At 44.7% G+C, this 23,900-nt stretch overlaps 1 protein-coding gene across 2 annotated transcripts in view; it reads right to left on the bottom strand.

The window, feature by feature from the left end:
* Positions 1 to 23,900, bottom strand: part of LOC118843287 (rho GTPase-activating protein 7-like) — a 111,468-nt gene that overhangs the window by 19,702 nt on the left and 67,866 nt on the right. Inside the window, exons 1-8 of one of the 2 annotated variants that reach the window (XM_036750851.1) lie at positions 18,740 to 18,816; positions 11,544 to 11,615; positions 9,275 to 9,356; positions 8,126 to 8,189; positions 6,451 to 7,796; positions 4,106 to 4,276; positions 3,257 to 3,416; positions 2,016 to 2,214 (exon numbers count right to left, since the gene is read on the bottom strand). In XM_036750851.1, the coding sequence (XP_036606746.1) occupies positions 2,016 to 2,214; positions 3,257 to 3,416; positions 4,106 to 4,276; positions 6,451 to 7,796; positions 8,126 to 8,189; positions 9,275 to 9,356; positions 11,544 to 11,615; positions 18,740 to 18,752 (2,107 nt within the window). In that variant the 5' untranslated portion in view covers positions 18,753 to 18,816. Of the gene's footprint in view, positions 1 to 2,015; positions 2,215 to 3,256; positions 3,417 to 4,105; positions 4,277 to 6,450; positions 7,797 to 8,125; positions 8,190 to 9,274; positions 9,357 to 11,543; positions 11,616 to 18,739; positions 18,817 to 23,900 lie in introns of those variants that run through there. The other variant, XM_036750852.1, reaches the window with a different exon arrangement.

The following is a 23,900-nucleotide window of genomic DNA, read 5'->3' on the forward strand; positions in this document are numbered from 1 at the left end:
GCTTGAGGATTGGAAGAGAAGCTTGGAGTTGGTGATGATCTGGAAAAAGGTTGGGTCAGCTAAGACACCTTGTGCTGATTGGAGGAAGGCCAATTCCTGCTGCTCCTCCCAGAACTTGTTATTACTCTCTGGCATTATCTAAAGCCTGAGAAAGGAGAAACCTCCCAGAGATATTTGATTGCCCTCTCTGATTTGAGAGGAATAAACAGGGAGAAAGACAGCCTTCACATCTACTTCGCTGTGAGAAGAGACTTGTCTTTGCTGAGAGTCAACTGGACAAAGCAGAATCCTCTGGTACTTGTAGACATAAGGAGCTTTGCAGTTCTTTGGCTTAAGGTAACTGCTTGTCACCGAAAGAGCATAACACATTTTTTAGCACCCCACAAAAAGTGGCTATGAGGAACTTGTCAGGAGAAGAAAGTTGAGTACCAGAAAGGGAGCAGCTAGCAGCGAGGTGGCTTCCTGTGGAGAAGATTATTCCCAAAGGAATCAGAGACTTCAAGGCCTCCAGTCCAGAGTTATGAGTTGCCCTGGGAGTTTCCGCACACTTATGCCTCCCTGTTAGGTTTCTATCTTTCATAGATACTGCTCCATTGCTGGGAGAATGTGGCCCAGGTTTATGAGTGGACTGTGATGTCTTGATTATTCCTACTTTTGATTTCTATTAAAAAAAAAAACTATAGTAATTGATTGTTTTTCCATTTGCCATCTGATGAATAAATATAGTATTCTCAAGGTGGCTAAGTGCTGCAGTGGCTGGAACATTCAACATGGAGGTATGAAGACCTGAGTTCAAATGTGACTCCAGACGCTCTCTGTGTGTTCCTGGTGTTGCCTCAGTTTCCTTAGCTGTAACATGGGGATGATGATAATAGCACCTACTTCCTCATAAGGTTGTTGTGAGAATATATGAAATAATATTTCTAAAGCGCTTAGCACCGTGACTGGTACATAGTAGGTGCCTTTCCCCTACTTTTATTATTAATTTATTAATAATGCTTGCTTGCTTCTCCCCTTTTCAGTTGCTGTGAGTTAATGACTTAAAGGTATCATACTGGTTGATTCTGTGTGAATGGGCAGCACACCAGTGAGGACTCAGGAATTAGAGTGGCAAGTAGGAGGAGGAGTGTATGTTCCCCAAACCAGGATGTAACACCCCAAATTCTGAGAGTTTTGAGTAGTAGCTGCCATATGGTTACATGGCTGTAGCTGGCCCCTGACTCTAGAAACTGCCTTTCTCCCAACCTGCCAGTATGAGGGCAGGCTGGGGTGAGAGAGCTAGGAGGGAGAGAGGGAGAAAAGAGAGAAAGGGTGGAAAGGAGAGAGAGACAGAGAGAAAGATGTGTTGTACTCCACCTCCACATGCTACGTAGACCATGGGGGTGGGTCTGTGGCCTTGCCTGGGCTTCCATCACAAGGAAACTTTCTTTGGGAGAAGAGGTTAGTCAAGAAGAGATTCTGGCATCAAAAGCAAAAGGCATCAATAAAAATTTAAGTTAAAAAAAGGAAGATCAGTGTCTTTGTGTCCTTGTTCCATGAGGATTACCACATATGCCTCGTGTTGAAGGCAGCAGATGTGGGAGGATGGATGCCACAGAAAGTGAATTTAGAAGCAAAGGCAGTCCCATCCACTTCTTGCAGCCTTAAAGGCCTCGTCATGGGAGACAGAATCTTTTGGGCATTACTGAGAGATCAGATGTACAATGAAAACATTTGGGAGAAGGAAAGCCGTCCTGAAATTCACACTAAAGTACTAATGACTTACTTTTCTCTAACAGCAAGTTTTGACAAAAGGAAGAGAAGACTATGAGGACATTTGCGTTGAGCTTTTACAGACAGGATGGGGACAGGGCATGGCCAGAGGTGGGGAATAGAGGAGAAAGACACACTTGAGTCAGTTTTACAATTTTGCCGGAGATCGGCTGTAGGCAGTACTAAATAAGAATGGGGTAACAATGTTTGAGAAGTCGCCCCCCCACCCCGAAAACGCCGTCTCCCTCTCCTCAGACACTTACATTGATATATATGAAGGATGGATTCACAGATCTTGCTAGTGAAGATGGGCTCAGGGAGGTCACGGAAATACTGCTTCACCATGTCGGCTACATCAAAAGCGGAGTGGCCTTCATAATCCACATGGTCTGGGTGGGCCTCATTCATCTCCCGAAGAGACATGATCCGAGACTTCACCCCTGATTTCCTGAACAAACCAACCTAGGCAGAGACCAGCATGGAGTCATGGGACACCAGTTACACAGAAAGCTAAGTCTTCCCACTTCTTTCTTCTCTCCTCTCCTAATATTACTTCCCTTTCCAACAAATAGGGTTAGAGAAATTATGTATTTGTAAATGTATGAAAAGGAGGTCAGGATGGGAAAAGTATGTATGACTGGAGGCAGGTTACGGTATTGAGAGCTGTGATTCCCTAGAAACCTTCTAGGAAAAAGTAATTTTGAGGGTCCTAGTCCAACCTGCTCATTTTATGGATCAGGAAAATGAGGCAATGTGTGTATGTTCATTAATATACGGTTTTTATGTAGATATGCTTATACGTATGAAACGTGTGTGTATATGTATGTATACATATATGTGCATTTTGGACTCTGGTTTATATGTATACAGAGTATGAATGTACAGACACATACATATACTGAATGTCTGGATGGACAAACTGGTTTGTGTGCTATGCATCTGGGATGAGTTCATATGTATCTAAATTAGGTTGTGTATGTATTTCAGGGGAATATTGTGGTATGGGCACAGTTATGGGAGTTGGGACCCTCACGAATGTGTATGAGCTAATTGTAAAGTGCACTCAGATGGTTGGGGAGCTCTTTTCTGTGGAGTTGGTCATTGAGGCGTAGAGAAAAGAGATGACTAGCTCAAGCCATATCTCTCTTGAGCCCTACCCATCCTTAATCCCTGGGCTCCCTCACTATGTATTTGCCCTGCAATATCCTGTGCTTGGAGTATATATAAACGAGGAACTTGTTTATCTAATTTGCACACTTTTTAATGTATAACGTTTATTGTATAATGTCTCTCTTTATTTCTTTGACTCAGTTTTCTAAAGGCGGGGCCTGCATCACTTCCCTTGGGAAGAGAACAGTGAAGATACTTTCCAGTCTCTGTGAAATGCACAGACAAAGAATACCTATTTAGTAACTATTTTGTAATTAATGAATAATGATATCAGTGATGTGACAGCAGGGATGATGCCAGAGAGTTCAGGGCAGAGTCAAACACACAGTGGTACCTGGTCCAGGAAATGTGCCCTCAGATACTCCATAGCTTGGAAAATGCCAGGTGGGAGCGGATGGCCTGTCCTTTGGACAACTAGTAGTAGTGGGACTCCAAACACGTTCTTGCCTTTAAAGTCAGGGTACTTGTTCTTTCTGATGAACTTGGGAACTGGCCTGAAAGAAAAGCCAAAAACCTCCAATTACAATCCAAATGGACCCATATTCTTGGCCTCTACTTGGCCCAAAGCACTACTTTGGCTCAGAACGCTAGATGAGTGTCCGCTGTGCAGGAAGCAGAATAAGTACCTCCAAGTCAGATCAGCCAACAGAATTAAGGAGAATGAGCCAAGTTGTTGATATGTCCTTGCACCATACACCTCTTCTATCTCTAGTTTTGATCCCTTCTGAGTCCCAAGCTAGGGTAAGAGAGGATTCACAGAACAAATCAGATTGCCCTATTAAAACCTATCCATGCAGCAGCCATGGAAGGATGTTGATGTCCAGGGGCCTAGATTAACAATGTTATTAATTTTATTATTATAAGCTAACATTTATACGGCAATCACTGGGAGCCAGTCACTGTGCTAAGCACTTTACAATTATTACCACATTTGATTTTCACAACAACCCTGGAAGGTAGGTACTATTATTATCCCTTTTTTACAGTTGAGGAAACAGAGACAAATGAATGTTAAGTGACTTGCCCAGGGTCACACAGCTAGTAAGTGTCTAAGGCCAGATTTGAACTTGGCTCTGACTCTATGTCAGCACTCTATCCACTGTGGATGTGACAGTGAACAGTCACCTCTCCCATTCCACCGTCCAAAGCCAGGCCCAGTAGCCCTTAGCTTCTGGAGCCTCACCAGTTCCATCCCTGTTTGCTGGATAGAGGATTTTTTTCCATGATGGCAGAGAGATTTAACATAGCCACACTCTTTAAATAGTTGAGTTGTGCAGCTGACTGTTCTTCAACCCTCAGGAACGGCTTGGCCAGGTTGGTTGTTTCTTCCATTGACCAGTTCCATTTGCTGTGCCTAGAAAGCCGAGAGAGATGTGGGATGAGATCAGGTTATATTTTGCCCTCTTCCTCCAGTACCCCAGCCCTTTTTCTACTTTAGAACTTCCAGAACTGTGAAAAGGGGAGTGAGTCCCTTATCTATTCTCCTTTCCAGGCTATGCCCGGAAACTCCTAGATGACTTATTGGCATTACAATTTTTTAATTTACTCCCTTCTTTTTCTTCCTTCCTTTAGAACCCTAGACTCTATTCTAAAAGAGAGAAAGTTGCAGCTTTTCTCTTATTCCCTGTTCTGTATCTTGGGGACCACAGTTTTTAGACCTGGGAGGGACCTCAGATCTTTTTTTTAAGTTATTTCAGTTTAAACAAGTATAGACATTTTTATTCTTTTCACTACGTGATAAATATCCCAATTAAATTATCAGCTATCACTCAACAATTGACTTAGTAGACCCTAAGCTTAGCGTCATTTACATGGATGGCCCCATCCAACCTATAATCACCACAAATGATGGTAATGCTATCTAAATAGCTAGATTTAAATGAATGGTGAGGGATGGTAGAGTTCATCTAGTTGAACCACCTCTTTTTACAGATGAAGCAACTGAGACTAAGGAACTTGCCCCAGGCCATATGGCATAGGTGTCAGAGTAAGAACTGACCCTCAGGCCCTTGGACAGTGAATTACCTAGGTTTTTCCCCCTGTACCACACCGTCCAAATGTCTGTCTCTGGCAGGAATGAGAGCCACATTTTTATGGCTAATGTACACAATTGTGCCTTGATTCACACCAAAGATAGATTAGGAATCTAGAGCTAAAAATGGACCGAGAGAGATCCCCTGTTCCAACCCTCTCATTTCACAATCTTTCTCATGAGATTAAGAGACCTGTCCAAAGTTGCATCTAGGACAGAAATGAAGTTTTTCAGAGATTTCCAAGTGTCCTTTCCATTATGAATCCTCAAAAACAACATCCAAACCATATTTTCATAAATCGGATTCTATTTTTAAACACGTCATGGAAGCTTGCTATGAAGGAACCCTAGAGAAAATGAATCCTTTCACCTTTGGTAAGGTGAATTTCCATGTTTTCATATCTTTAAGCAAATCTCTACACAAAAATTGTGATGTGTGGTAGGGTGGAAGGAGTGCCAGACTTAGAATGTAGAGGACCTGGATTCAAATCCTGTTTCTAATGCTAACCAGAGTGATTGCCTTCCCCAAGGACTGGAGCAGGGTTGTTGTAAGGATCAAGCGACAGTACTTTTCCAACCTATAGGCTTATTTTTATACACATATAGAAATGTATGTATTTTGTGGAAGAGGTAAGAGAATCTGGCTGGACCTGTGATCTCACTGGTATAGGGAACTTCCAGTGTGAAAATTGCAGATCGACAAGTTCTTTACGATTCATAAGTCTTAGAGAATTACCTGGGCCACCGAGAAATAAATTACACTAATTTTACATACATACACACACACACGCACACATACATATCACACAATTAGCAACCAACTCATACTAGAACCCAAGTATTCCAATTCTTGGCCCAATGCTGCTTCCACCAGGAACATCATCTCCTGGAAGTTTTTGTGGGGTACCTTGAGGGTCTGGGATAAGGGGAATCAGACTCCCTGATGGGAGGCTGTGCAGAATGGCAGCAAGGTCACTCACTAACTGGGAGCCCAGAAATGTAGGTTCTAATTCTGCTTCTGTCACTAGCTTTCTCAGCTAGGTGGCGCAGAGGCTACATCACTGGGCATGGAGTCAGGAGGACACAAGTGCAAATCTGACCTCTAAACACTTACTAGTTGTGTGTCCCTGCGCAGCTCACCTCACCTCTGCCTCAGTGTCCCCAGCTGTAAACTGGAGATCATAATAGCACCTACCTCCCAGGGTTGTTATGAGGATCAAATGAGATCATATTTGTAAAGTGCTTAGGACAGTACGTGGCACATACGTAGCTTAATAAATGCTTATTCTTTTCCCTTATTACCCATCTCAGTATAAGAATATGTGATTATAGCAGATGTAGTTGTTATGATCAGATTATCTGAGAAATACATATAAAAGGACACAGTGACAATAAGCCTAAATTCTGGTTAGCTTCCTAAATTGACCTTAAGGAAAACTTTGAGAGACAAAGGAGTGGGGGGATTAGGGGGCCCAAAGCCACAGAGCAGAGCTCACCTGCAGGGGCTTGAGGAGGCAGTGTCTGACCTTAAGGAGGAACACGATGATTTGGGAGAGTCCCAAGGCTGGCCTCTTTTATGGTGATGCTCTGCCCCTCCACCAGGCCTGGTCCTAGATACTGTCTCCCCAGAAGGCTCAGTGATCTCCAGGAGGATCTGGGTGGGGGAAGCAGGTAGTTTTGGGGAGCTGGTGAAATCACAGTCCCTATAGCATGAATCCTTCTTTGCCCACTGGCTCTCTAGCCTCTGCAGTTCATTCATATCCTCTATCAGATGGTCAAAATCTAAGATGAGATCATTGTCAAGGGGCCCAACGCCCTCTGTCCTGCCAGGGACTAGCACTGGCACGTTGTCATAGACACTGATCCGATTATCTGGCAGCCCATGTAGACGGTTGGAAGGGTCCATCTCCTGGGAGCTGGTTCCAAACCGATTCCGGTGGCAGCCATGGAAACTGCCCGTCCGCCAATTGACTGATGGGTTATCTAAGGTAGGAGGTGAGTTAAGGGTCAGATCCTTGGGGAAGGTGCCAGGTTTATGACCAATTGGCACCTGGAACAGCTGGTTCTGAAGGTTTTGCTCAGTCACATCACCCCATGGAGAGGTAGGGCTTAAGTTGGGGCCTCTACTTCTCTGCCTGTGGCTCCGGACCCGAATCACAGGACTTGGAGTGCTAACGGTACTGCTGGTCTCTGACTGGCTACCACTGCTGCTGCCACAGATTGGTGGTGAGGATGGACAAGCTCCTATTTCTCGGCCAATGCTCACACAGTTGAGACTCCGGAGCTTATCGTCATCAAAACCCTCAAGGAGGGTGGGCCCGCTAATTGGGGGCCGGGGCCGGGGAGCCCCACTGCGCTTAGACCCTGTGCTTCGGAGTCGCAACTTCTCCATCTTTCTCAAGAAGCTCTTGCCTCGGTTTGGTTGGAGTGGCTTTTCTGCAGGGGGTAGGTCTTCACCAGTGACATTCAGTTTCTCAATTGGGCAGGGGGAATGGCTGGTACTAGAAGCAGGTGAAGACAGCTTGCTGGTGTGGGAGAAGTTGGAGGAGCTGTGGCTGGTCTCAACATCTTCAAAGGGCCTGGGAAATGGGCCATCACTGTCACCACTACTAGAGCCACTTGTGGAAGAGGCATCTGGCTTCTCCTCTGGCTCTGGGGAGGCTGGCTCCTCAGTTTCCCTGTTCTGGATCCTCAGGGCTCTCTCTAGGACAGGACTGCTGGATGAACCACTCCCCGCTGGGAAGACTTCCAGGCTGTCCAGGCGGGACCAGCGTCTGCTGCAGCGCTCATACGCCCACCTGTTGCTGATGGCACATGGTTCATCATCCTCCGACTCATCGCTCTGTAGGGCAGAAGCACCAGAAACAAGGGCATGGGGTAACCAGTCTTGCAGAAGTCAGGCAAAGGGGCAGAGTACTCTTAAGAAGAGGCTCAAGCCACTGCTCCCTCCCTCTTCCAAAGGGCTAACAGGGCAGGCCTGGGCACATTCCCACTGCTCCTGGGGCAAGATGGCCCTTCCGACTATCTCCTGAGTATGAAGCGCTTTGCCTCTTATATCCTAAGGATACCCAGCATCCACTAGACAGGCCAGTAAGCCGAAGACCAAAGACCCTTCCTTAGAAATAGGACAGGGGTTCCCCCTCCTACTGGAAAACTGACCACATCACTTACCTTCCTCCTCTGGCAGCTGAACTCCACCTTCATCTCTGCACATTTGTTCAGGGTGTTTAGTCGCCTGGGAGAGAAAGGAGATTTCCTAAAGCTTTTCCATTCAGTTTTACTACGGCCACAATTCTTGAGACCTAAAGAGCCACAGGACATCCCCCCCCCCACCCCACTACCAATCTTCTTAGCTTTGAGACTTAAATGGGTGACTTCACACATCCAGTTTGGGGGCTGAGGGTTAGACAGGCCACCAGGTGGTCATCAGACTCTAAAGCAGGCTGCTGTAAAGCACAGGTGTGCTTTGATTTAGAGAATAGGTATAATTCTTGATAGTTGTGTATAGTGTGTTAGTCAGTGAGATTGACAGAGACAAAAAGAAAGATAGGGCCAGGGAAGAAAAGATAGAGACAGATGAGGAAGTAAATATTTAAATCCTAGGAGTATATCCTATGACAAAAATGAAAGCCCTTTTAAAAACTAGATAACGACTCCCTAATTTATCTTTTGTGTAGATCAGAAATTTTTGAGGGCCAAGGAGTCTTTGACATAGCCTCATCCACTATCCTGATTTCTTGATTTAAAGCAGGCCTGCACAACCTGCAGCCTGGCAAAAGATGTTCTTCTACATTTTTCATGGGCCACCCAAAGTCTTTTGGCAGGCCACAGGTTGTGCAGGCCTCATTTAAAGTGTGAGTGTAGTGATAGCGGACAGCTGCTGACTTATTTGGCAAGAGTCACTTAAGGGAAGAGATGGTCCAGCCGACATCATGGCCAATATGACTAATGAGCCAGGAGGGCAGTATATAGAATTGTCACTGCCATCTGTACAGTCCTGTGAAAAGGGCTGCATGTGGCTCTCAGCGAGGGGGAGAGAGGGCAGGTGAGGGAGCCAAGTAGAAGAGGCAAAGAGGTTTAACTTTCTAACAATTAAAGTCATCCAAAGGCAGAATGGAGGTAGTGGGTTCCACATCCCAGTGAGTCTTCAAGCAGAGACTAGATGACCACTTATTGGAAATACTGTGGAGGAGATCCCAGCATGCAAGGACAGGTTCAATTTAAAGGATCTCAGAGATCTCTTCCAACTCTTGATAGTCTATGACTCTGTAGTCACAGAGTGTGTGTGGGTGGTAGGGAGATGGGCAGCTCCACACCCACCTGTAAAGAGACTCAAAGGCATCCTGGTCTAGGAACTCATGGTCACGTCTCACAGTTTGGATGTCAATGGGAAACTGCATGTCTGCAAAAGGTTAAGCTGGGTCAGCTTCATTGAGGTAATTCCCTTTACTCCCATCCAATGTACTCACCAGACTCCCACAGTTGCTCATTGACTGATGCTTGTGCCAGTGACTCATGGTCACTCATAACCCTCCTCAAAAGTGTACAGGACCCACTGATCGCCCAAGAATGTTTATCATCTCTCATCATCTCTGTCTCTCAGCACCTTCTTGTTTCTCTTCCAAGCTTAGCTCAGGTGCCACCTCCTCCATGAAGCCTTACCTGCCTGTCTGCTTCCCCCAGTTATTAGTGGTGTTCCATCAATTTTCCTCATACTAGATTCAGCTGTATATATATTGTCTTGCTGTGAGTAAGCTACTTGAGGGCAGGAACTGTTTTGTCTCTGTATCCCCAGTACCTTGTACATAATATACAATTAATAAATATTTGCTGAAATAGCCATATAGAAATGTTCTAAATCACTAATAATTAGAGAAATTAAAATAAAATAAAAAAAACTCTGAGGTACCAACTCCAACCCACTAGATTGGCAAAGTTAACAAAAGGAAAATGACAAATACTGGAAGGGCTGGGGAAAAACCAGTACATTAGTGTGCTGTTGGTAGAATTGTGAATTAGTCCAGCCCTTCTGGAAAGCATTTTGGAACATGTCCCCAAAGCTATTAAACTGTATATACCCAGCAATACCACTACCAGGTCTATACCCCAAAGACAGCAAAGAAAGAAGAAAGGACTTTTATACACAGAAATATTTATGGTAGCTCTCTCTTTTTGGTTGTGGCAAAGAATTGAAAACTGAGAGGATGAAAACCCTTTGGGCTGAAAAAGTGGCAGTGTATGAGTGTGATAGAATCCTACTTTGCTATACAAAATGATGAAGGGGATGGCTTCAGAGAAACCTGGGAAGACTTGTATGAACTGAGGCAAAGTGAAGTGAGAAGAACCAGAGAACAATATACAATATTATTATAAAGACAAACAACTTTGATAGACTTAGGAACTCTGGTCAACACAATGACCAGTCATTTCAATGCCACCCATACCTCCAGATAGAGAGGGGATGGACCAGAGTGTACATTGTGTGAGTATTTGTTCTGCGTGACTATATGTGTTTGAGATGGGTTTCGCTTTTTCTTGCTTTTTCAATGGAGGAGGTTGGCAGGGTGGGGGTGGGGTAGGAGAGAAGGAGAGACTGCAGACCTGAAAATGAAATAGAACTAAATTTTTTTTTAAAAATAAATGTTTGTCAAATTGAATCAGTTCTCTGTGTCCTAGTTGAAAGAGCCCTTGGTCAGCAGATGGCAGGGGAATGAAATTCTTACTTTTGATGCCTCCCTGTTTCTCACCTGAAGTTAACATTTCTAGGCCTCAGTTTCCTCATAGAGAAAATAGTGAAGGTAAGAAGAGAGAATACTCTCTTTGTGGTAGCCAAGAATTGGAAAGCAAAGGGATGCCCATCAATTGGGGAATGGCTGAACAAGCTGTGGTATATGAAGGTGATGGAATACTATTGTGCCATAAGAAATGGGGATGATGCAGACTTCATGATAACCTGGAAAAACCTACACGACATAATGCTGAGTGAGCGGAGCAGAGCCAGGAGAACGTTGTGCACAGCCACAGATATGTGGATTCCGTGAGGACCAACCCTGACATACTGCGCTTCTTTCAGCAACCTAAAGGGGCAAGGACAATTCCAGGGGACTCACGATGGAGAATGCTATCTCCATTCAGAGAAAGAACTATGAAGTTTGAATACAGACTGAGGCACACTACATGCTCGCCTTTTCTGCTTCTCTTTTGTTTTTGTTTTTGGGGTTTTTTTTTTCTTGTTTGTTTTGTTTTTTTTTTTTTTTTTGGTTCTGTTTCTTCTTTCTCATGATTCATTCCATTGGTCAAAATTCTTCTCCACGATTTGACTAGAGCATAAATTAATTCAATGCGAAGTTATACATGACAGTTATATGAGACTTCATGCCGTCTTGGGGAGGGAGGGGGGAGGGAGGGGAGAAAAACTGGAACTCAAAACTATGTAGAACCGTGTGTGGTAAACTAAAAATAAATAAAACACCTTTAAAAAAAAATAAAAAAAAAAGAAGAGAGAATAGCTTTAAGATCACCCTCCCCCACAGACTATACAAATGCAAGGTATTAACATGCAGTAGGAGGAAACCACAGGCTGCCATACCGTCAAATAACTGAGCATATTGGGGGAAACCGGCTGCCCTCAGCCACTCACAGGCCTCCTTGGCTTCAATTTCTGGAGAGAGATAAAAGAAACAAGGCTGTAAAGCAAGTCAGGTGGGAGTACTGAAAGCCAGGGACAGAGTCTGGGAGTTCAAATTCCTCACTCCTGACCCTGGACAAGAGGATGCTCTAAGGTTCTCCTCTACTGGCTATAACCATTCCCAGCCTTGCCTTTGCTAAGTACAGAGAGGCTTCAGAGTCTGAGCCAGGCCAAGAGTGGGACAGGCCAAAGACAAAAGCTCCCAAGAGCCAGGAGCAAGGATCCTCCCAAGGCCATCTGTGCAGAAAGGAGAACTTCTACATGGAAGGTTAAAAAGCTATAGCCAACAGTAACTTAAAGCACCATTTGGAATAAAGCAAGACAGAGGAGCCAGAAAAAAACACAAAGAGAGACAGAGTGCTAGAATGTTAGTGCTTTACAGGTCAGCTAGTCTGCCATCTGATAGCCAAGGAAGCAGAGGTCCAAAGGAAGAAAATGTCACACGGTCTCAGGTAGAAACAGATGGACTGAGATAAGGATACAGATAAAATAAAAGCAGGAAGATAGGGAAGACAGAATAAAGACAGGGACAAATGCAAGGAATCACATGTAGGTGTGCGGCACACACTACACACACACACACACACACACACACACACACACACACACACACACACACGCTCTTAGGGCCAAAGGTCTAGTCTATATAATCAGTTCCTGATTGATCTCTTCCTTCCATATCCAGCAGGTGGAGTTTCTTTGCTGGGGGGGCTCCTGGTGCCTCCTGCCTCCTCAGACCTCCAGATGCTGGCAATCAGCTGTCTATTTGGCTGCCCTGATGCCAGGGCCCGACTGTGGTAGAGGCGGGCCTAGCAGTCACCAGATGTCTGAGGAATGTAAACACATTGAACACACACAGGCTAAGGACTTGGAGACTTGGGGAAGCATGGATGCTGGAGGGCGTGTATACTCTGGATAAGGGACAGGGGAGGGACGACTCCTCCTCCTCCTCCTCTAACCTAGGGAATTTGAGTCATGATCTGACCACAGTGGCTGAGGAGAAGCTGATGGAAGCCAGTTTTGGAAAGGTCTTTTTTCCCTCCCCAAAAAGCCTTTCCTAGAATGATCAGTACTTAGGGAAAGGAACAGATTGTGACCTGAAGGGGCGTAACCTAAAAAGATTTGCCACAGTGCCTGAAATTCCACCATTAGAAACATTCATTAAAAAGTTAAAGTATTATCTCCAGAGGGCCCCTTTTAAAATACAGATGTGTTACCTGGGCTCTGGGTTGGGGGATTAGATCTCTCCATTAACACATCAACACCCATTAGCACACCATTGTGGATTCCTTTATCAGCTTAGCTGTCACTTTGAAAAGAAGAAAGCTGTCTGCCTTTTCCAGCCACCAGCTCCTTTGGAACCTCTGGCTCTTTCCAGAAACAGGAAGCCAAGCTATCTATCTAAGTCTTTGAAACGTTCCCCCTCCCTGCTTAGGATCCCGCACACCCCCACCACTGGTCTTCCCCTCACTACTACCTCTCCCCTGCTGCTGAGAAGGATGTGACCTACTCAGCCTCCCACTCTCACATTGTCCACTTACAGAAACACACAAACCTATTCCCTAGTGGAGGGAATTTTCCATTTCCATTTTCCATTTCCTCCTGGTCTTTCTCCCTTCCTCACCAGTACCCCTAGTGGGTTTCCCTTTCAGGCAGGGGAGCCCCAGATCTCTGGAACTTTCCCTTCCCTCCATGAAGTCTTCCTTTCCTCGAGCTGATAACTCTACTCCTCTCCTTGGCTCAGTCCAGTTTCAGCACAGAGCAAAATCTGCCTAGAAGGACCAGGGCTTGGTCTTGTTCTGGAAACTCTCCCCAAGGCCCCGCCCACCCTCTTGTGCCCATGGCTTCAATCCGTACTCTCTGCAATGAGCATCTTTGTTCTTCCTTGTGTCTCAGCCATAGATACTCTCTGCAGAAGAGAAGAAACCTATCCATTTTTAGAAAGAACAAAAAAATAGTTGCTCCAAAACCCCTATTGGCATAGAAGTACCAGTGACAGCTGCTAGCTGCTGGGGCCTCTTTTCTTCTCCTAGTTTCCCAGACCTAAGGTAAATCAGAGGACCTGGCATGCAGCTCAGTGAATTTCCTTGGTTCCCTCATACCCCCAGGATAAAATATAAACTCCTCCATTTGGCACTGAATGCTCTTCACAGCCTGGCCCCTTCCTACCTTTCTAGAGGCAGGGCCACTGGCCTAGCTGAGTCCCTTGCATTCAACACCATCTCTCATCTCTGTCCCTTTGCTCCAGTTAGCCACAGACCTGGGGGTGCTCTGCCCTCTCACCTATATCTCTTAGGGCTCCCTGGCTTCCTTCAAGACTCAGTCCAAGTCTCACCCTGGGCATGAAGCTTTCCCAGGTCCCCCAGATTGCCGGTGCCTTCCTCCCGAAGGCTATTCTCTGTATGTGTTGTCTATGCAGCTAGTTATGTACATAGTGTCTCTCCCATTAAAATGTACACTCCTTGAAGGCAGAGGCTATTTTGACTTTTATATCCTCAGTGACTAGCAGAGTGCCTGGCACAAACTAAGCACTTGCTAAATGCTTACTGACTAGATTGGCAGCACAGTGGATAGTGTACCGGACCTGGAGTCAGGAAGATTCATCTTCATGAGTTCAAATCCAGCTTCAGACACTTAGGAACTGTGTGACCCTGGGCAAGTCACTTAACCCTGTTTGCCTCAGTTTCCGCATCTGTAAAATGAGCTGGAGAAGGAAATGGCAAACCAGTTCACTATCTTGGCCAAGAAAACCCCAAATGGAGTCACAAACAGTTGAACATGACTGAACAACAGAGGGCAGAAATGATGCCTCAGACTACAAGAGTGGTCACCTCAGAACCCCTGGCTCATCTTTGCCTTTCCCTCCCCAAGCTGAAGCTTATCTAGGCACATTATATATTATATTCCACCTAGCCTAGCCTAAATAAATACTGTCAGTTTATTAAAAAGTGGATCTATAGAATTGTAAATTTTATAAGATGCCAAGAAATTACTTCCTGATTTGTAAAGGTCCTCCTGATTTCATAGTCCAACATCTGTCCCTAAGAAATACCGTGCCCTATTATTATTTATAGACAAAGCACTGCTTCTCCCCACCCCCCTCTCAGTATGATGTCACCAACAAATTTAACAGACTGTAGTCAACTCTCATGGTTTCCACAGCACATTTTTAATCAGATAAGATAATGGCTGTGAAATCATGCTGAAAACTGTAGGCACTATACAAATGCAAGGAATTGTTATTAATCCCAGACTGGCTTCTTAAACCACTAAGCATGTGTGCCCATAATCCCATAAATGTGGGTTTGTTTTAATGTTACTCTGAGCCAAACACAAATAGGCAATCTACTGGGGAAAAGAACTGTAATGCAAACACAAGCGAAGTGGGTTAGACCACAGGCCACTTTCTTACCTGCAAAAGGCAGTTCAGTGGCATCGTTCCAACTACCAATGAAAAGCCAGTATTAGCTCAATGAGGACAGCCGCCTTCTGCAGGCCGGGATCCTCCACCTTAAGCTGGCATTCCCTTCTCTCCTTGCCCTTGCCCCCTTCCCCTCCACCAGCACGCACACAGGTTTTCACTGGGTTGGTCATCTCTTCGTGACCCACCAAGCAGGGATGCACAGTTTTGTCTGCCTCCCATCATTTCCATGTCCTTCTGCGAATGCCAGTCAGACCCCTACAACTTTGCTTGTGCTCACACAAACTCCTAAATAGCACAGAGATTAGAGAGTACAGCCACCTCCTCCACTCTGGCCACAAATAAGAAAAATAGCCCACGCCTTTGTCTGGCACACTAGGCTAGGGGGAATACTTTAAAAAGAATAACATCTCCCCTCATCACCTCCACCGTCCCCCCGCCCTGCAACATGCACACCTTTTATTCCACTCCTGAAAGGAACTAGTCTACTAAAGCAGGGCTGTGATTTAAAGTCTTATTCAGTTGTGTGGGGCATTGAGAGGTTAAGTGATTTGCCCAGGGTCACAAAGACAGTGTTTGTCAGAAGTGGAAATTAAATCCAGGTCTTCAAAGCTGGCTCTCTATGTACTTACTAGGCTATGCTCCCTGTCTTAGGAGTCATTGATTATTCATGTTAATGCTTTCTCATACATGCCATGTGATAAAGAGCTGGGGCTCCTAAGGACCCTCCTTCTGATTTGTATTGACTAATCCTGGGTCCTAGAAGCTCATCTTTCCCCTAGGTTACTTAACATAAAGTAGCCTTGCTATCCCAAAAGGAGACCAGGTCAGCTCCCCATGTGGGCTTGTCACTTTGTAGACCCTAGGGACTGACAGGCAGAGGAGAAGAGAGAGAGAGGTGGAAACTGACTGCATAGTATAGAAACAGTATGAGAGGTGGGGAGCAAGAGTATGGAACGACAGAAATCAAGACAGATACCATGATAGAAAGAGAAAAGAGAGAGAGATGGCCACAGAAGAAAGGAAGGACAGAAGAAGAGGCAGACTCACATAAAGTGACAGGGCATGCAGTGAAAGGGAGAGTCACACAGATTGAGAGAGAGGGACACCAAGAGAGGTGTTCATAGAACAGCTGGATTCCCTGAAAGCCTTCTGCATTACATATGTGTTGGCACCGAGAATTCTTGACCCGAAGGGCCCCTTAATTATGAGTCTTTTCTCATGACTCACCAGAAACCTCTTCCTTTCTGCCCAGTACACACACACACAAGCAGAGCTACCTCTTCCCTAGAAGCTCCCTCAGCAGACTCAAGGGAAGCTGCCAGTGGAGAGCCCAAATGGAAAAAATCCCACCCAAAGCTCTGCTAGAAATCCTGACTCAGCCTTGAAATCACTCTCCTTGACAAACTCCTAAGCCTAGCACCTTCTCCCTCTTGGGAGCCAAGCACAAGCAAGCCTCTGTTCTGGTGAATGGAACAAAAGCTTGGGTTCTAAATGACCGCTGAACCTCTTCTCAACCTGGACCACCAACAGGAGTAAGTCTCAGTGCCCCAGAGAGGGAAGACACAGCCCTTTAAAAGCAGCACTGCTTAACTTCAGTCTGGAATGGTAAAGGAGGAAAATTACCCTCCCCAAGGGAATAGATGAATCTTCTCAAAGAGGAGTGGATAACTTCTCAAGGATTCATTTTTCATCACTGAATCCAACAAATATGTCCTAAATGTCCAGTGTGTGGAGAACACAGTACAGAGGACTGGAGAAAAGAAAGACTTCGCCCTCAGGGAGCATGATTTCCCCAAGGACTCCAGGATTCCACCTGCAGGGTTTTCTTAGCTCTGAGCCCCCTGCAAAGAAGGGTTCTTCTACTCTAGTTTGTAGTGAAGAAAACACAGGAGTGGCCAAGGAAATTGCAGAAAGGGAAAGAGCCTGAATGGTAGATCTGAAAGGGTCCTTAGAAATCATCTAGTCTAACCCTGTTCATTTTACTGAAGAAATTTGCCTTACCCTACATGAGTTAGTGGCACATGGGGATTGGAAGCACTGCTTGCTTGACTCCAGTCCAGTGTTTTTTCCACTACACTAAGCAGCCTGCCCCAGACAACTCCTTCTACTCCACAAAAGTCACAGACCCTTTTTTAACAGAACTCTCTTTTTTGGTTTTTAATTTATGAAATAACATAAGCATTTCCATAGTAAACTAGAATAAAAAAGATGATTGCACGTGAAACTGCAAGTCTATTATGTACAATTTGCTGTTCCTTTTAAGTATATAATAAAATTATCATGTAACTTTTTCCCCATTTTCCTCCCCTCCCAAAAGATGGCTACCATTGGACATATCTGTATGTGTGTGTGTATGTGTGTATACACACATCTATGTGTATATTTATATGGAAAATCATTCTATACATACTTCTATCAGTTCTTTCTCTGAATGCAGATAGGATCTTCCTTCAAAGGTCCTTTGTAGTTAATTTGGGTATTTATAATAGTCAAAATAACTCTAAGCAAATAATGAGGGGTGGGGGCGCTAAAGCAGGGGGCTATAAAATTAATGGAAGTGAGGGGGGTCAAGAGAAGAGGAGGGTAAGGAGGGAAGGCTTAGGAAAGTACTTGGTTAGAGGAATGGAAAGGTTGGGACAGTGATGCCTTGAACCTCAAGACTTTCTCCAGTCCTGTAAGCCTCCTTCCAAAGATGTGGCACTTGTGTATTGCTGCGGAGATGTACCACCATCTTGGAGCAAGAGCAGGGATATTAGTTTGGGGACCTGTGCTGTGCTACTCTGTGGACACACCCTGCATTTAACATTTCTGGGGAAGAAGTTGGACTAAAGAAGGCATTAACTTTTTTTTTCTGTTATGGACCCCTTTGGCAGTCCGGTGAAGTCTATGGACCCTCTCAGAATAATATTTTCAAACACATAAAATACATAAGAAAATGAATTATATTGAAATACAGTGTTTGCCGTGTGTTTAAATTTACAAACCTCGGTTTAAGAATTCCTGGACTAGAAAAACTCCTGGATGATTTCTAAGACCCTCTTTTAGCTTTAAGTCATTCAGTTCTACAATAACTTGGACCTGGCTTACTCTGCTTCCTTTCTGCAACAAATCCCTCTCCGGGGACAGTTTCAGGGTGATCTCAGTGAGATCACCACTTCCCATTCCATATTAAGGAAATAGGGCTCCACCAATATCCCCTTGCCAAGCTTTTTAGCCCATCCATGACTGAGCAAAGGTCAGCCTGGTTCCCAAGAACCGATCCCTGACTGGCATCCCCCCTATCCTCGGACTGAAAGACTCCAGTTTTAAGAAGAGGTGGGTGTTAGAGTAAAAGCTAGGGGCTGAAAGTGAAGCAGGAGAGGGTGAGAAAGTTGGCAGTGCATGCCCACAGTTACCCAAGCACGTCCACTCCGAACCCCGCCTCCCCACCACCACCACACACACATATAGGGCACCTTCCTGGGTTCACAGAGACCCGGCTGCAGGTTACTCTTGGTTGGTTCTGCCCAGGTATAGACCAGCCCTCCAGGCTAGTACTATACGCACGTCCCACGTGTGTACCCATGACAGCAGTACTCTAGTGATACCGAAGGCCCTGCTCAGGCTCGCATAGCACCGCACCTCCCCCCCCCCCCCCGCCACCTCCTCCCCTCAACCACTGCCCCCTACTCACGGGTGACTATCATCTTGTCCCCTTCCCCGATGGGCCAGTCAAATCCACAACCCCAACTCCCGTAGGCTGGAGAAATGAACTGCGCCTGGGCTGGCCTGGGGAGCTCTCCAAACCTACTCTGACGACCTCTCGGCCAATCAGAAAAGAGGGAGAGGCAGAGGAGGGTGGGGCCTCCGCCTCTCCAGTTTTCACCGCCCCCCCCCCACTCTTCTAGCTTCCCCTGTCCCCCCTCCCCACCCCCGCCTCCTATCTCTTATTCCTCCGGCTTGACGCCCGGGCTAGGCGGGGTGGATGCTTACTGTGATCCCAAAGCAGCTCAGAGCCAGCAGAGCGCACCCTAGCCTATCAGGCTCCAAGGATGGGAGCTTTGGGGGGGGGGGGGTGGGAAGTAGCCCCTCATACTTCCCATCACGTTCTCCCTTAACTGAAGGGCAGCCCAGGCACTGGCCCTTTTCCCTTCTGGCCATCAAAATTACAGAACCTCGAAGTGAGAAGCGATCTTAGAACGCATCTAGTCCAACCAGCATCTGAACAACAATCTTCTATATACCATACACATGGCACAAGTAGTCCATTCAGCATCCCCCAGAAGCCCCTCAGTGACTAACACTCTCTCTTCAAGCCAATTCATTGCACTCATGGCCAGCTCTAAATCTCGTAAAGTTGTTCTGTTCATAATTGCCCCCCTCACATAGAACCAAAGGCTAGAGCCACGCTACCACGTTTATCCCTTACCCCTCTTCTTATTCTTAGGAATCAAAATAAATGAATCCCCTTTCCCCATGTCCACCCTCCAAATACTTGATTCAATAGACCGATCAGTGATCAAGAGGGAAAGAGACACAGTGACAAATTTATGGCCCTGCTCATCCAGATATAGCAGAAATCCTTAAAAACAAATTAAAAAAACCTCAACGCTCTTCCCTGCTCCAAAAGCATTTGTTTAAAAGCAGATGTATTAATTGTTGCAGTGCGGCTGGATCCAGAAATTAACCTTCCCACAAGTAGTGCTCTAATGAAATATAAACACTGTCCGGAAGGTGCGACCCCTATTCTAGGACCAGTCACACGCCCACAAGCCCAGGCCCCCCAAGTAAAATGCTCAGGGACTCAGGCCTTCCTTCTTCCCTCCCCACAACACCCCTGGGACCTGTCCCTCCCTCCTCTGTCCAGCCTCCCACTTATTCCTAACAATTATGAGCCTGAATCTCACCATTGAGATAAGTTGTTCTTCACCATCTAAGGAGAGGAGGAATCCTGGGAACCACCTCCCCTCCACCTATTTCTGAGGTAAATAAAATATTCTTTAGAACAAATTTTAAAACCCTGGACCAAAAATCAAGAAAACTGGATTCTGGTCCTGGTTCTATTATTCACTCAAAATGTAACCTTAGGTGTGCAGCTGGATGGCACAGGGGTTAGACTGCTGGGCCTGGAGTCAGGAAGGCTCATCTTCATAAGTTCAGATCTGGCCTCACACACTTACTTAGCCGTGTGATCTTCACCTGTAAAGTGAGCTGGAGAAGTAAATGATATACCAGTCCAGTATCTTTGCTAAGAAAACCCCAGATGCGGTCAGTGAACAACAACCACCACCACCACCTTAGATGAGTCAACTGATCATATCAATGCTTTTTGTCTTTATACAACAGTGATTTCCCACCCCCACCCCCAGATCGAACTCACCTTGTTGGGGAAAAAAAAAAAAGCAAAAATACCTGATACAGAAACCCCTCTTGACAAGGTATATAATATTCTGCTCTAGTAGTCCCGCACCTGAAGGGGAAGGTATTTTTGATATATCTTCTCCAGGATCAGCATTTGTTTTTCCAATCAAGTCACCCCATCTTTCTAGGCTTCTGTCATATATAATGAGCTTAATATAGTATTGAGCATACAGTAAATGTTCAATGAAGCTTATCAAATCATGTGCTACGATGCTAATTTTTTAAAATATGGAAAAATTTGGTTGCCCGTCTTGCCCCAGTCTGGCTAGATTCCCAGCTCCTGACACTCCTTTTATCAGCTGTATGAGGGAACTACTTTTTCATTTATTTATTTTTAACATTCATTTAAAAAAATTGAGTTCCAAATTCTCTCCCTCCTACCCTTCCTCCACCCATTGAAAGGGCAAGTAATTTGGTATCAATTATACATGTGAAGTCATGCAATATATATATTTCCATATTACCCATGTTGCAGAACAACAATAAAAAGCAAGAAACATGTAGAAAGCTTAAAAATTTTTTTGCTTCAACCTGAATTCCTCTGATCTCTCTCTGGAGGTAGATAGCACTTCATCATGGGTTCTTTGCCAAGTCTTTCACAGTTGATCATTGTTACGAGATTTCTGTTACTGTGTACAATATTCTTCTGGTTCTATTCATTTCACTTTGCATCAGTTCATAAAAGTCTTCCCAGGTTTTTATTTAACATTTTATTCTTTCCCCCAATTACATGTAAAAACAATTTCAACATTCTTTTTTCAAATTTTGAGTTCCAAGTCTTCTCCTTCTCTCCTCTCCCCCCTTCATGGAGAAGGAATGCAATTTGACGTAAGCTATATATGTGTAGTCATGCAAAACACATCTTCATGTAAGTTATACTGTGAAAGAAAACATAGACAAAAAACCCCAAGAAAAATAAAGAAAGTAAAGAAAGATATCCTCAATCTGCATTCAGGCTCCATCTGCTCTTTCTCTGCAGGTGGATAGTATGCTTCATCATAAGTCCTTCAGAACTGTCTTAGATCATTACATTGTTGAAAACAGCTAAGTCATTCACAGTGGATCATCATATAATATTTCTGTGAGTGTATACAATGTTCTCCTACTTCTGCTGTTTTCACTTTGCATCAGTTCATGTAAGTCTTTCCAGGTTTTTCTGAAAGCATCCTGGTCACCATTTCTTATAGCATAATAATATTCCATCACAATTACATACAACAACTTGTTCAGCCATTCCCCAATTGATGGACATCCCCTCAATTTCCAATTCTTTTCCACCACTAAAAGAGCTGCTACAAATATTTTTGTGCATATAGGTCCTTTTCCTTTTTGTTTTTAATTTTTGGGATGCAGACCTACTAGTGATAATGTTTGGCCAAAATGTATGCATGGTTTTGCAGTTTTTATGAGGAAACTTCTTGAGGATGCCCTGACAGGCTCTGGACTCTCAATCAGTCCCTCTCCTCTCCCCAGGCCAGATCCTTGATCTGCCTAATATGTCAATACAATGGGATGCATCAGCCCTTGGGAAAGGCCGGCTCCAGATTCAGGCCTGGGTAAGGGCTAACCCATGCTCTACATAGAAAAATCAAATGGACTACATTCAGAGACAATAAGTTCCCCACCACTAAAGGTGTTCAAGAGGAGAGTAAATGTATGAGATATTGCCGAAGTCCAGGCACAAGGAGATAAGGGTTTGCACCAAGATCTTAGCAGTGTCAGAGGAGAGAGAAGAGGGTCATATATGAGAAATATCATGAAGGCCAAATCAATAGGACTTGGCTATGGATTGGATATGGGCAGGCAAGAGACAGTGAAGAGTTGAAGATGACACCTAGGTTGAAAGCCTGGGTGACTAGGAGGTTGGTGACATCTCTCTCCTCCATTCTCCCAACATGTTCCTGTTTTAGAGACTAGATGGACTCTAGAGTCCCTTCCAAGTCAGAGATGCTATGATGCTGCAAATATTTTTTTTAATTGGGAAGAAGGCTAGACTCAGCTTTAGGGATACCTCAAACTTGGACAAGATAGCCCAACTCAATTTTTTTCAGCAAGGGGTGTTTTTTAACATAGCAAAGGGTATTTTAACATAGAAAACTCTCCCTCAAGCCTTACCCTGACTAGACGCACATGTCCCTGATCCTTCTCAATCATTCACCACTTGTGCCAATGGGGACATGGTGCATATGTTATTAATGGGCTTCCTGTCCTTGCCTAATATTCCTTCAGAGGTTTCTATGTCTTTTTTATTAGTTAATTTATTTTTGGTTTTCAATATTCATTTCCATGAGTTTTAAATTTTCTCCCCCTCCCCCCTCCCTCCTTTCCCAAGATGACCTGCAATCTGATAGAGGCTCTGCTTATACATTCCTATTAAACATATTTTCACATTAGTCATGTTGTATAGAAGAATTATAACCAATGGGAGAAACCATGAGAGAGAAAAAACAAAACAAAACAAAAAAAGAAAATAGTCTGCTTCGCTCTGCATTCAGAATCCATAGTTCTTTCTCTGGGTGTGGATGGCATTTTCCATCATGAGTCCTTTAGAATTGTTTTAGGTCCTTGCATTGCTGAGAAGAGCTAAGTCTGTCAAAAGCAGTCACTGAATACTGTGACTGTTACTGCGTACAATATTCTCCTGATTCTGCTCACTTCACTCAGCATCAGTTCACATAAGTCTTTCCAGGTCTTTCTGAAGTCTGTCTGCTCCTCATTTCTTATAGCACAATAGTATTCTATTACATACATATACCACAACTTGTTCAAGCCATTCCCTAATTGATGGGCATCCCCTCAATTTCTAGTTCTTAGCCACCGCAAATAGAGCTGCTATAAATATTTTTGTGCATGTGGGTCCTTTTCCCATTTTTATGATCTCTTTGGGTTACAGCCCTGGAAAAGGTATTGCTGGGTCAAAGGGTATGCACATTTTTATAGCCCTTTGGGCATAGTTCCAAATTGCTCTCCAGAATGGTTGTATCAGCTTACAATTCCACCAACAATGAATTAGTGTTCCAACTTTCCCACATCTTCTCAGAGGTTTCTATGTCTTAATTGTACCTATTTGTAACAGGGTGGGACTCCCAGAAAGCAATGGGGCATGTATCATGAGGGGATCTGCCCGATCTATACTTTTCTAGTGGCGTGTCCCTTGCCTTGTGCTAAAGCTGGGAGAGATAGAGACACACAGAAAGAGACAGAGATACCACCATCTTCCTAGTCATCCAGGCTTGCAGTCTAGCACTCACCCAGAATTCCTCTCAACTGCCCATATCCAATCTATTGCCAAGTCCTGCTGATTTTACCTTCATAATATCCCTCATATATACCGCCTTTTCTCCCCTGATACTGTCATAACCGTGGTGCGGTCTTCAATTCCTCATGCCTAGACTAGTGTAATAGCTTGCTGGTTGCTCTGCCTGCCACAAGTC

The sequence above is a fragment of the Trichosurus vulpecula genome, chromosome 3 (assembly GCF_011100635.1).
Source record: "Trichosurus vulpecula isolate mTriVul1 chromosome 3, mTriVul1.pri, whole genome shotgun sequence".
Lineage (NCBI taxonomy): Eukaryota > Metazoa > Chordata > Mammalia > Diprotodontia > Phalangeridae > Trichosurus > Trichosurus vulpecula.